This window comes from Epinephelus fuscoguttatus, linkage group LG8 (genome assembly GCF_011397635.1).
Source record: "Epinephelus fuscoguttatus linkage group LG8, E.fuscoguttatus.final_Chr_v1".
Classification (NCBI taxonomy): domain Eukaryota; kingdom Metazoa; phylum Chordata; class Actinopteri; order Perciformes; family Serranidae; genus Epinephelus; species Epinephelus fuscoguttatus.
Genome location: NC_064759.1, coordinates 13951314 through 13963743, shown reverse-complemented (window position 1 = coordinate 13963743; position 12430 = coordinate 13951314). Strand labels below are relative to the sequence as shown.

At 43.1% G+C, this 12430-nt stretch overlaps 1 protein-coding gene across 1 annotated transcript in view; it reads right to left on the bottom strand.

Annotated features, from left to right (window-relative positions):
• adamtsl4 (ADAMTS-like 4) overlaps positions 1-12430 on the bottom strand; it is a 53755-nt gene that overhangs the window by 5896 nt on the left and 35429 nt on the right. Inside the window, exons 6-11 of the mRNA XM_049583988.1 lie at positions 6843-6982; positions 6189-6393; positions 5562-5746; positions 2305-2455; positions 1432-1698; positions 1138-1267 (exon numbers count right to left, since the gene is read on the bottom strand). Coding sequence (XP_049439945.1) covers positions 1138-1267; positions 1432-1698; positions 2305-2455; positions 5562-5746; positions 6189-6393; positions 6843-6982 — 1078 coding nt within the window. The remainder of the gene's footprint in view (positions 1-1137; positions 1268-1431; positions 1699-2304; positions 2456-5561; positions 5747-6188; positions 6394-6842; positions 6983-12430) is intronic.

The following is a 12430-nucleotide window of genomic DNA, read 5'->3' as shown; positions in this document are numbered from 1 at the left end:
CCTATCCCAGCTAACATTAGGCGGGAGGCAGGGTACATCCTGGGCACGTCACCAGACTATCACAGACAGACACACATTAATACCTACGGGCAATCAGAGTCACCTTCCTGTGGGAGGAAGCCGGAAATCCAGGAGAAAACCCATGCAAACACGGGGAGAACATGCAAACTCCACATAGGAGGGCTCCTCTACCCTGGGTTCAAACCAGGAACCCTCTTCCTGTGAGGCGACTATGCTAACCATGCTGCCAAGATACACTTCCACTTAACTGAATGAATCAGTCCACACCAACTCTGTGAGATGCACGTTTCAGGAAGACACCCGTGTTTTTTATGCTGATGTCTATTTCTGCCATGTTTATTGAAAGATAATCTGCATAGAAAGCTGTTTAAATCACAGATATCCCACCGTATATGTGTTTTGAATTTGACTGATCAGCTCCCAGACTGTCTGTGAGCTCGACTGTTTCACAACAGGCAAATCCCCCTCACTTGCTACAGCGGGCAGAGAAATAAAACCAGTGAATCAATAAATGCAAACACCGCTGAAGCCAGGTTAGCCAGCCACTGTCCACTCAGCTCCACAGAAGCTGCTGCTGACAGACAGCTGAGACGTTACAGAAGACGGAGTCAGTGTGGATTGGGTAACAGAAGACTTCAAGTGGGGATTTCCGATCTCTGTAAACATGGCACAAACTAAAAGCAGATTGAACAAGTTCGCTCCAATTTTTTCTATTATTCATACTTTGGATTTGAGTGGCAACAAGTTTCCATCTTATTGAGTCCTTTCTGTCTGTGAATGAAAATTCCAGACAGAAACATCACCCTGTTTACAGCAGAAATCAACTTGTTTCAAGTGAGTGCTTGTATCTTGAGACAAGACAGAATGAGGCAGATTTTACTCCACTTGAACAAAGTAAGAAAATACCTTCAAACCATATTGACAGGTTTTTTTTTCTTGTCTTAAAAAACAGACTTAAAATGCTCAAAGTACAGAAAGATTTCCCAGTGTGAATTATCAGCTGTGAAAGTGTGCTGGCATCTGAAGTAATGTGCATTTTTTTCCACTTCCTGTGAAGCTAAATATATAATATAATGCAAATGATGTGTATCTCAAAGTCACTGTGTGCTTCCTCACAATGGTGGGCAGGGAAATGTGTTACAGGGCTCCTCCTCAGGAACCGGCTTGGCTGCAGAGTCACACTTCCTGTCTGGGACTTCTTCGTCTGTGTGGCGGTTTATACACAGAATGATTCTGTTCTGAAAACCTGAGAAGAGACAGACAGAAAGATAGGTTAGACAGCTGTTAAATGTTGTTGTACTTGCACCTAGGAGCCACAGGGGGGAGACATCACTTTATCCAACAGCAGCAGGTAGGAATATTTTATGCACAGAGTAATGAATTAAAAAAAAACAACACATGAACTCTGACCTTTGCCACAGGATGCAGAACACTCTGTGAGTCCTCCTCTCCTCCACACAAATGGTGGCTGAGTGTCTGGTGGCAGGTCAGTGCGAGGGGGGATGCGAGCATTCCTATTGGGCGCAGAGCTCCGAGTACGTGACCTTCCAGGTGTCCATCGGTCCGAGGAGGGGGGAGAAAACACAGAGCTAGAGGAGGAGGAAGAGGAGGGGAAAGAAGGGACCGAAATAGGGGGAGGAGCAGGGAGAGGGTCTTCAACTGACACTGTGAGAGGACCTGGGAGAGAAGAAAAAAAACAGATTGACACAAAGACAAATTAGAAAGGATAGGAAAGGTGGGAGAGCGAGGTGAATGTGAGGAGACAGACACGAGGAGGAGGAGGAGGAGGAGGAGGAGGAGGAGGAGGAGAAAACAGCGATAAAGCGTGAGGAAAGAGGGGAATCTCGCCTGTTGAAATACTGAAAATAGGAGGAAGGTAGTGAGTCAGACGCTAATGATGTCATGATGAGGTCAGGGTCTCGTGACAGCAAACATGTGGACCAGATAGCCTCCCATCTAGGTCATACACAAACACACAAACACACTTGCACAATAATCCCTCCCACTTGGCCCGCAACCACACCCATCCAAATCCATAAACACATCCGTCATGTTCATGGTTCACAGTTTTGTTTCCTTGAGTAATTTGGAAAGAATGACTCTTGAGATGTCTGATTTACAGTTCAATTCTGCCACAGACAAGATTCAAGTATGTGCCGAACATGACTGCCGAGAGATGCAGCGCCTCTGTGCTACTGTGAAAAACATGCAGAAAACTCGGCAGCCAAAGGGTCTGCCAAACAGCAGAGGGGAAATTAGAAAGATGAAGTGCGACGGACGTACTGCGAAGGGGTGCCCTCGCTGGCTCTCGCTCCCTCGGCCTCTCTCTGGGTACCTCCCTCTCCCTCTCCGTCAGCCTCTCTCTCTCTGCCTCCTTCTCCACAGGGATGTAAAACTCGTAGTCGATGCCCGGGTTCTCCTTGTGGAAAATGATCTGCAGAGCAAAACAGGGTGAGAAAACAGACAGAGGTGAAAAGTAGCAAATGACTAGAACCACCCAAAACCAGCTTTACAGCTCTCCATAGAGCAATGTACTTAGAGGTCAGGATGAGTCAGAGAGCAGCCACTAAGGGCCTGGCAGGGCACCAGCGTCAGGCCCAAGGATGCCTCAGCAGGGTGTATGCTTGTCACTATGTGTTCCCCCTCTTATTATGAAACCCTCCAGACTGTCTTACAAGACTTAACATAGTCAAGGTCACCTAAACTGAGTGCCATGGCAACAACATTTGGATCTGCTATTTTCTGCCAACATGATTCAGACAGTTGCTCAATCTGTCCGTGCTTAAAGACCACGGTGTGTGTTTGTTAACCCCCACAGTGCCACAGCTGGGTGGTTTCTTTCTTTTCCACAGCAGCTTCAGGTTGCGCCCGACACACATGAAACCCACAGTGAGGTTAAACCCGTGGGAAGACGTTCTGGGGTAAGATAAAAAAGGCTTATTTTGGTTAACCATCAACCAGTGGTGAATCTGTGTCTGTCGGGAAATGGGAGGTTTTGTTATGTTTACAGCTTCAGAGGCCTAAGCAACAGTTTTCTCTTGGCTCCTTAATGACTGTTTTTAATTATATTTAAAAGTATTTTTATATTGAATTGTGTGGTGCCCTGTTTTTTTTGTTCATTCTGTCTATTTTCCTATGAAGCATGAATTCTTTTTCTTATTCTTAATGCCCTTAATGACCTTAATTTCGTTTCGCACAGACCTAAATGGTACTACGACAAATTTATGACCAACTGGGACTTTCTTGACCTGCAAAATCATCTTTTAAATTGACATATGTGTTTTTCGAGGTCCCACAAGGAACACTAGAAAGAGAGGAACTCAGTCTGATAGATCAACTTGAAATTGGTACAACCAATTCATGGTCCCCAGTGGATGACTCCTCTGTTTCAGCACTATTAACTTTTTTATGTGGTTACTGAACATATCTGAAGACATTTTATAGACAGTGCAGATACTAACTGCAATTAAGAGGACAGTTTTCTGACATGTTAAACAGTTTCAACCCATAAAACAAACACAGACACAGACAGCACAGAACACACCCATCACCTGAGATCATCCTCCCGTCCCGGGATATAAAATACACTTTCTTGAGAGACAGAAGGGAAAATACTGGGACACAAAGAGGTTTTGATCAGATTAAATGTCTCTCTAGGTTAGAGAGTTAATATAGAGGAGAAAGGGGTTGCAAATTCTGTGGAATCTTATCACAGATCCTCTGACTGTGTGATTGATCTTTTTCTAAGTCAGGGGTGTCACACATACGGCCTGGGGCCAGAACCAGCCTGCCAAAGGGTCCAATGGGTCTCAATGCTGCTTCAGAGGCTTTTTCACCCTGACCAGAATACATGTCTTTTCTTTCACTTTAGTTTGGTGTGGTGATGTCAGGATTACGACACAGGAGTGGAAGTGTGCAGAAAAATGCACATGAAATGACAGTGATTAGTAGACTGTGGGAAAACTGAGAAATATTTTTGAAATTGCATTTATTCTTCTGAAGACATCACAGGCTGTTTGACATCTGTTTCGAAAATGGATTAGCGTTTTTTTAAAAATGTACTTCTTTGAGCAAAAGAAGGGAAAAATTTGGAGTTGTCTGCTATTCATAAGATATTAGGCAATGGTTTCACTGCTCCGGCCCACCTGCCATCAAATCAGATCCCATATGGCCGTGAACTAAAATGACTTTGACACCTCTGTTCTAAGTGGAGAAGAGAGATGAGTAATTTTAAACGAGACATTCTTCTTGAAGGGTGAGGACTGTTCTGATGTAACAATATACAACATTTGGCTATGAGGGTAGCGGATGCAACAAGGTCAGCTTGGTATTTGGTTAACCTGCCTTCCACAGGAGGGTTTGGGCAATGTCAAAAACTTCAAAACTGGTGTCAAAAAGGTGTCCACAAAAGAGTAAAGCTTTGGGTAAGAGAAGAATCAGCACTTTTAACTTCAGTGATTCAAACGATTCACCTCAATTCATGACAACAACAATGCAGTGAATAAAGCGATATGCATGACCCTCTGTAACACCACAACATGTTGTTTTTACCCTTTTTTGTACAGATTAAATAAACAACTTGTTGCGTGTTAATCACTGAGCTTTAAATGCGCTAATAAACAGTGGTTACCTTTGGACAGTCAGACTACCTCCAGTGTTTATGCTAAGCTAAAATAACCAGCTGCTAGCAGTTAAGATGCCGACCATGACCCAAAAGGTCCCTGCTTCAAGTACCTTACAATAAGCGTTAAGCTGTACTTGACCACTCTCCTCTTGATGTGCCTGAAGTGGTTGAATGCTGGCAGGAGCTGGTAACAAACCTAAGTTCTTCTTAAACAATAGGTTTCGAGAAGGTTGTAACTTGTGCTTCACAGACAGAAAACCTGAGATGTCCTATTGTTTCTTTCATATTGTTTCTGTGGTGCCACCCACAAGATAAACTATAATTTTCTCCCACTGGTGGCAAAACTCTACACAGAGCAGATTCGTCTCTATTTCCATCCATCCACTGATTCAATTTACAGCGTGTAATGAGCATTACAGCCTCACAGTGCCACTGGCGCAATTATTGACTTTCAGTCTTTCCACGTCTTATTTTAAAATCCCACAAAGCCTTAAAAATGCAGGTGATTGCAGCGGAGATCAAACCCTGACTTGGGTGGATGCTCGCTCATTTACCCCCCTCCTGCCCTGCAGCTCCTGGATGCAACGCTTCAGAGGAGTTCTGCTCTTTAATAAGATCTTAGCCTGAGGTTAGAATTGTTATTATTAAGTCCTGGATAGTCTGATGTGGCTCAGGCTCAGCTTTACTATAGCTGTCTTTATCCCACCATAATGCTAAAATAACGCCGCCTATCTGGAAGATCTTGACACAGAGCAGGAGAGCATAGCCTCGGGCTTACGACAATGCTATAGAGATGTGAAACACTCGGTGTACACACATGTGTCTATGTGTATGTGTCTGATTCTTATCATCAGCTTCATTTTGCCATGCCCGGGCTCATGTTTGCTCACAGGGTTTAAACAAACACTGTGCTTACATATAGCTGAAGCTGTGTGGTGGTTGGTCCTGGAGCCCTGAGGGACTCGCCTCTCTCTTCCTCCCCGTCTGCCTGTGCTCTAGGTCGGGTGTAGGTGAAGGTGGTCCCTCCTGCCTGGTAATCCCCCGGAGGGTCCACAGCCCAACGGCCATTCACCACCGAAGCCCCGGTGCCGCTCCTCATGGCTGGAGAAAACGAGGGTGGAGCATCAGAGGGACAGACAGGAGGAATGGAGCAAGATTTGGGTTAGGTTTTCTTTTCTTATTTTGACCTTGTTTAGTCTACATGGTGGTGAATTCTCAGGAAACCCCCATAAGCTCAAACACAGACGGACAAACACACTCTGAACGGCTGTCTCATTACCAAACAGCAGGACAAACACTCACACACACACTTCACTGGTTGCTTTTGGGCTCTAACAATACAAGCTTTATCTGCTTGGAGTCTGTGAGGCCACAAAATTTACAGTCTTAGTTCGAGCCAGTGCACACACACGCTCACGGGCCAAATCACATTCCCAAAACTCCCTCGCCAACGTCTCTCTTTTACTGGAGCTGCAACCAGTATTATGTAAGCAATCTAAAAGTGTGTGCGTGCGTGATGTTGTCTGTGTGTATTAGCTCTTACCCAGGTAATTGGGGCTGGCTCGTCTCTCTGTAATGTTGATGAATGTAGCCCCGGGTGGGATGTCCAGGATTTTGTAGTAACCAAGGGGAACTGTGACATTCTGGAAGCTTCCCGTCACCTTTCGACAGGAGCTCTCCTTCCCACCACACACTCCACACTTGTCAATCACAGAGCCGGAACCCAGTATGCCATCGCAGCCCTCGGTCTGGCAAGAGAGGAAGGTGAAAAGTTGTGAGTGACGGGTCGGACAATGAGGGGGAAAAAAAGTGGGGTAGGGGAACAAGAGAGATGTGGGAGGAAGGGAGAGTGTGGGGGAGACAAGCTGCTCCAGTGTGGTTGACATTTCACGTGTGACGCCAGTGTTTATTTCACCGTTGTTTGTGTAAATTGGTAACTGTTGCTGATGAGATTGATGCCAGAGACAGGAGTGCGCCGATGAGAGAATGAGGGAAAGACAGAGAAGAGAGGCCCGGAGAAGGGTAACAAAAAAAAAGGTTGGAGACTCTCTGAATTTGAATGCCAGGCTTAAATCAGCCTCCAGACGTGAGACTAAGAGCTTCTGGACTTTGTCAACCACCGGCTAGACAGGACAGACTCAGGCTCAGACACCTGAAGCTAAAAATCTCCCACACATGCAGATTTAAATGCACTTACCAGACACCGACCCTCTACACATGCATCGTTTGAGCTGACGTTGAAGCAAGGGGTGCCATCTCTGACGCGCTCGGCCTGGCGGACGTAGAAACGATAGCCGGCAGGCCTGCAGGTCAGCTCGCACTGTTTGTCCACACCAACTGCAACACAGAGGATAAAGAGGGGAGTTATTGCTCAATGTATTGTTTTAAGTACATATAAATGTGTCTGCATGAGTCTGTGTATCTTCTTTCTGGCGTGCACAAGACGCAGCTGGGCGATGAACGTCTTTCCATGTGGTTTCCCCCCCGACTGTCAGACAGCACCAGAGTGATTAGCTATTTCCCCCGCTGCTCACTTGTGCGCGAGTGCATTCACCGCTGCATCTTCCCAGGAGACACATACCCAGAGGAGAGGTGTAAACATAAGCTCGAGGAAGGTTTGATTTATGAGGGGAACCCAACGGGCACGCACAGCAGGGAGAGATGTACTTAGAAGAAGAGAACAGAAGGGAACAATCAGAGGAAGAGGAGATGGCTTCAAGGTAAAAGAGGAAACTTAAGTCCTTCAGTGCCGAGAGAATAGGCAGATAAATACATGAACGGAGAACACAGAGGATCTCACGGGGGGATAGGGGTGGTGTACGAGCAAAAAATGTGGAGAGAGTAATAACAGTGTGTCTGTGGTGAAATACAATAAGCAGCTTTAAAGGAATAGTCCAACATCTTTTCTTTCTGAGCATGAAGTGAGAAGATATTAATTCTGATGTCTGTACCAGTTACGCCATGAGACCCCTTCTAGAGCCACAAACTGTCATGATCACACAGTGTGTCAGTGAGCTTTAGAGGTGTTAGTAGGTGCACTTTTAAACTTCGGACAAAGACAGGCCAACTGTTTCTCTCCACCTGTTTCCAATATCTACGCTAAGCTAGGTTAACCACGTCCTACCTCCAACTCTGTACTTGAAGGGGACGCGTGTTTATTTAACACAGGGGTAGGCAACCTGTGGCCCCAGAGCCACATGCGGCTCTTCTGCCCCTCTCCAGTGGCTCCCAGTGGCTTTGGCAAAGAATTATGTAAAAACTAATAACGGCCATTTTGTAACATTTTAATTTTCATTGTCATAGGCCTTGTGTGATTCTTACATCCTCAACTGTATATATGTGCAGAACTGCCAAACTTCAATAGCTGTGGCTTGTCTTGGATCTCTCTTGCTAAGCTAGCTGTGGTTTCCAGATTGAGAAATAAAAACCTTGGAGGACTAGAGAGAATTTGAAATGTATTATTTAAATGTTCATTTAGACCTACTGGTGATGTTGATAGGTGAATTTAGACTTACTGTTACCTTCATTATAAAGCTCAAATATGTTTTGTGGTTCCAGGCAGATTATTTGAGAGCTTCTTTGGCCAAAAATGGCTCTTTAGATAGTAAAGGTTGCTGACCCCTGGTTTAACACGTCAAATTAAATTTGGGGGAGTGCTGCTGCATACGTGGAATAAAAGTTGTACAAAGCCTTTTTTTTAGCTCCAGAGGGAGCTGTGTGGGGTGTGAGGAACTCACGGTTCAACATCAGCTGAAGACTACAAGTCTGAAAATGAAAGAAATGAAATGAAATGAAAGTGAGTTTACTTGGGTTGGGCAATTGGACAAATATGTCAGCTAATTGGCATCACCAGACATTTTTTGGTTTGTTTGTTTTCTCTCGCATTGCTGGAGAGACAGAGGCAAACACTGCCAACCAAGTTACTTTGCAGAGCCTCTCTCTCCCTTTCATTGTCCCTCAAGTCCAAGTCCAAGAGCTGCCAGCATCTCTTGTGCGGTGCACTGAGGTTTGTGCACAGTATGTGTGCAGATGACCCCCTAAAAGTGGAGACTGCAAAAAATATTTAAATTCTTAATATCGCAAAAGGTTTTTCAGGCTTGAAGGAGGTGGAAAAGTTTGTGTACCTATAAAAGGTAAATGCGACCAAGTGCAACGTTAACACATTCAGCAAATAAATTATGATGTGCAGTCACGACGCACCGTCATTACACCGGCCACTGCATGCTCTCTTTGTCACTGCGGCTTTTAACTTACGTATGAACACAGAGCTGTTACTAGAACTACTCCAAGAGCTCGTAGCTATGATATTGGTTGTTCAAAACTCTATTTTCATTGTCCAGTGTTTACTCCATGATTATACATCCATTGTTTTCCTTCTTTTGAGGTTTGACTGGCGCTCTTTTAAATATGCCATCTTGTTGTGCCGTCCTCTGCTGTAGCACCTGATTGAAGAATTAGTGCCAGTTATTGAAAATTTGGTTAAAATTTGTGTCACATTTAAGTCTAACTTGTCGAATTAAGATTTTTTTTGATTGGTGGAAAGACTATGCGAGACAGTTTTAGTGAGTTTTATTTTGTGTCTGTCAAGTTTGAATGACGTGTATTTTTGGACGAGTTAACAAGGCAGTAAGCTAACACCAGCCTTAGTTTGGTGAAAAAGAGAAACTTGGTTTGCAGAAGGTGTATAGTTGTATTTTTTCAGTTTAATAACAATAACTGGTGTCGGAACATTTCTAATATTTATATGGCACATTTCGGCAACAAGGCAATTCAAAGTGCTTTACACAAAACAGCAAACTCATTCTAACACATCTCCAAGCTGAAATACCAGCAAACGCCATTTGTTGGGCTGACAATGTCCAGTTGATACATTTCAACGTGATGCCCAACCCTAGGGCTTACAAGACCGCTGAAGCCCGCTCCCCATGAAAATGGTGCATTTCTAAATCGCTATAACGATCTTTCAACACACAGACATAATAAGGACCTTCTTGTCTTGTTCTTGGAAAAAAGTGAATAAGCGTATTTCCCAAAACGTTTAACTATTCCTTTAAAGAAGAGCGACAGAGATAGAGGAATGGGTGATAAAGGCAGGAAGTCAGTGAGTGGCTCCATTGTTCGTCATCCTGTTTGAGGTTAGAGATTTAGGGTCTAGCAGGGGTTAAAGGCCTCAGGCAGAGCTTGTGTGTGTGTGTGTGTGTGTGTGTGTTGTATAGGGTCGCATTTGTGTGTGTGTGACATAGAGCCATAAACGTGAGCTCATAGCACGAGTAAGGGGTCATAGATTTAGTTTCAGACAGGAGGATGGAGTTTCTGTCCCTGGGAGTTCAGGGGTTAAAAGGACAAATTCTGTGCTTCTGAATTTGTGACTTCTCGCTGTGGTGTCATATTTCTCTGCCAAATTGAGACATAAAATGCACCCACCATTGACTCATAGACAAATATGAAGACCGCTACACCTTGTGGTCAAAAACTATTGTACAGTGATATTATTCTGCCCTTGAAGCAGTTTGAAAAATAGGTTTCTCTCCAAAAGCCTGTCTTTTGTAAAATATTTTGACATTTTAAAGGATTCAAAGTGTAGTTCTGATATTACACCAATGCCACTTAATTTTCATATAATAACACTACAGATTGTTTCACCATGGGAAGATCTCTTTTCACCCTCCATTAGCCATCATCAGCAAGTAACCCAAAGCCCTGTCCATCTTCAAAGTCAAGATGTCCGTAGGAGATAGCCAAGAACAAAGACTAAAGGTCAAATACCAGACGCCTGCTTTCACCTTTTGTGTGTGTGTCCAAGGGAAAATGCACAAAGTGTGTTGTGACCTTTAAATAACTCCATATGCTTTCACTCAATCTTTGTACCTTAAACCTCTCCGAGAGTTATCACGTGTGAAAACAGCACACCTCCAGACAAAAAGAGACGGATTAGTTAGACTGGACTGCCATTTTGTTGTTGTGTTGATTTTCATTTCACCAGAACATCACCCAAAAAGAAGGCTGCAACGACTGATTATTTTTTCAATATTTATTAATCTTTCTGTTATTTTCTTGCTCAATAGATTTTTTGTTTTGTCATCAAATGTCAGAAAATAGTAAAATAGTAATGGAGAAAATTAAATATGATATTTTTGACCAAATACCTTTCTATCAATATGGTATGGTTGACTATTGGTGCTCTTAAAAAACATTTACACAAGGTTTTTGATAAATAATCATTAGAAATGTGGATATAATGACTACGTTGGTAAAGGAGAACATTAGAACAGTGAAAGGCAACACTAAAGATATTATGATATCAAAAATCTAAGATGATATGTAGTCTCATATCACAATATGATAGGGTATGATTCAGTATGTTTTATCCAACCAACAGTCCAAAAATCCAAAGCTATTAAGTCTATTACCATGCAGGACAAAGAAAAGTTTCAAAGTCTCACATTTAAGGAGGCAAAGCAGCATGTTTGGCTCCTTTTTGCTTTCAAAAACGATTATTCAGCGATCAAAAATAGTTGCCAATTGCCTGGGAAACACAGTTGACCTCCACTAACTCCTGGACCTGGAGAGACTTCTGCTGGAAAAACCTGATTCACTTTTTCACTACGCCCAACAGAAGTCTAAACAAACTGGCACCCAGCTATGCTGCTGGAGGGAATGTGAAGAAATCATGGTTGATCATGCCCATATTTTTTGGTCTTGTCCTTCTATTCAGACTTTCTGGAAAGAAGCAGAAACATTTCAAAAACTTTGGGTTTTAGTATTAGTACAACATTCACATCCCCTTTTCTTGGACGCATCCCTGATGGACTAAGTAAAGATAGTATCTATCTTCTAAAGATCCTGCTGGCAGCAAGTAAAAAGGCCATTACAAAATACTGGCTCCAGAAAAACTGACCCACTGCTAGCCTCCTTATTAATACTGTTACACACTTACACCTCCTGAAACAGATGACCTACTCCATATGACTTTAAAACAAATTGGGAGAAAAACAGTGGAGAAAATGGTGTGTTTATTTCACCAGTGAGACTCCACATGATAATTGCATGTACCATATATGACACCTTACTTTAAATTAGAAAAAACTGTCATGTCTTTGTAAACATCCTATGACCTAATATTTGTCTTTTTTTCATGTGTACTGCTTTTCTTTTTTCTTTCTATTCTTTTGTTCCTAAACGTAAAAATTTTTCATCCATACAAAGTATTTTTCAAAAAGAGTTGCCAATTAACTTTCTGTCGATCGATGAAACAGCCGTTGACTGCAAAATGCTACAAAAAGACGAAACATTCACAAAAGAAAGAGAAAAAAGGAAGCTAAGATACAAAACAGACTGCACTCTAATTTTAAAGACTTAAAGACTTTCTTCAGCAGATCTCCAAAATGCATCTGCATCGAGGATACAACATGAACCGCTGAAGTTTGGACTCAGACACCATGTTCAGGTTTGTGCCTTTGCAAGTTAAACGTCCTGATCCGAGGACATTAAGGACTGCATTTTATCTGACTGAGTGGCTGAAGTGGTCAGGAAGTCATACCCGTGAAGCAATTGACTCAGGCTGGATGTTTATCTTTCCACAAGTTTGTGTGGAAGTTATGGTACATAGCTAGATCCTTCAATATACTCCAAAAATGTAGTGGTCCTTCAGCGTAGGTAAACATCTGCTCCACGGTACTTTAGGGAGCAGAGACGGACTCAGTGGTACAGCAGATTAATCACAGTTTACTTTGTTGCTGGTTAAATGTTTGATGTCTGTAAAATATGGTGAGAGACAGCATATTG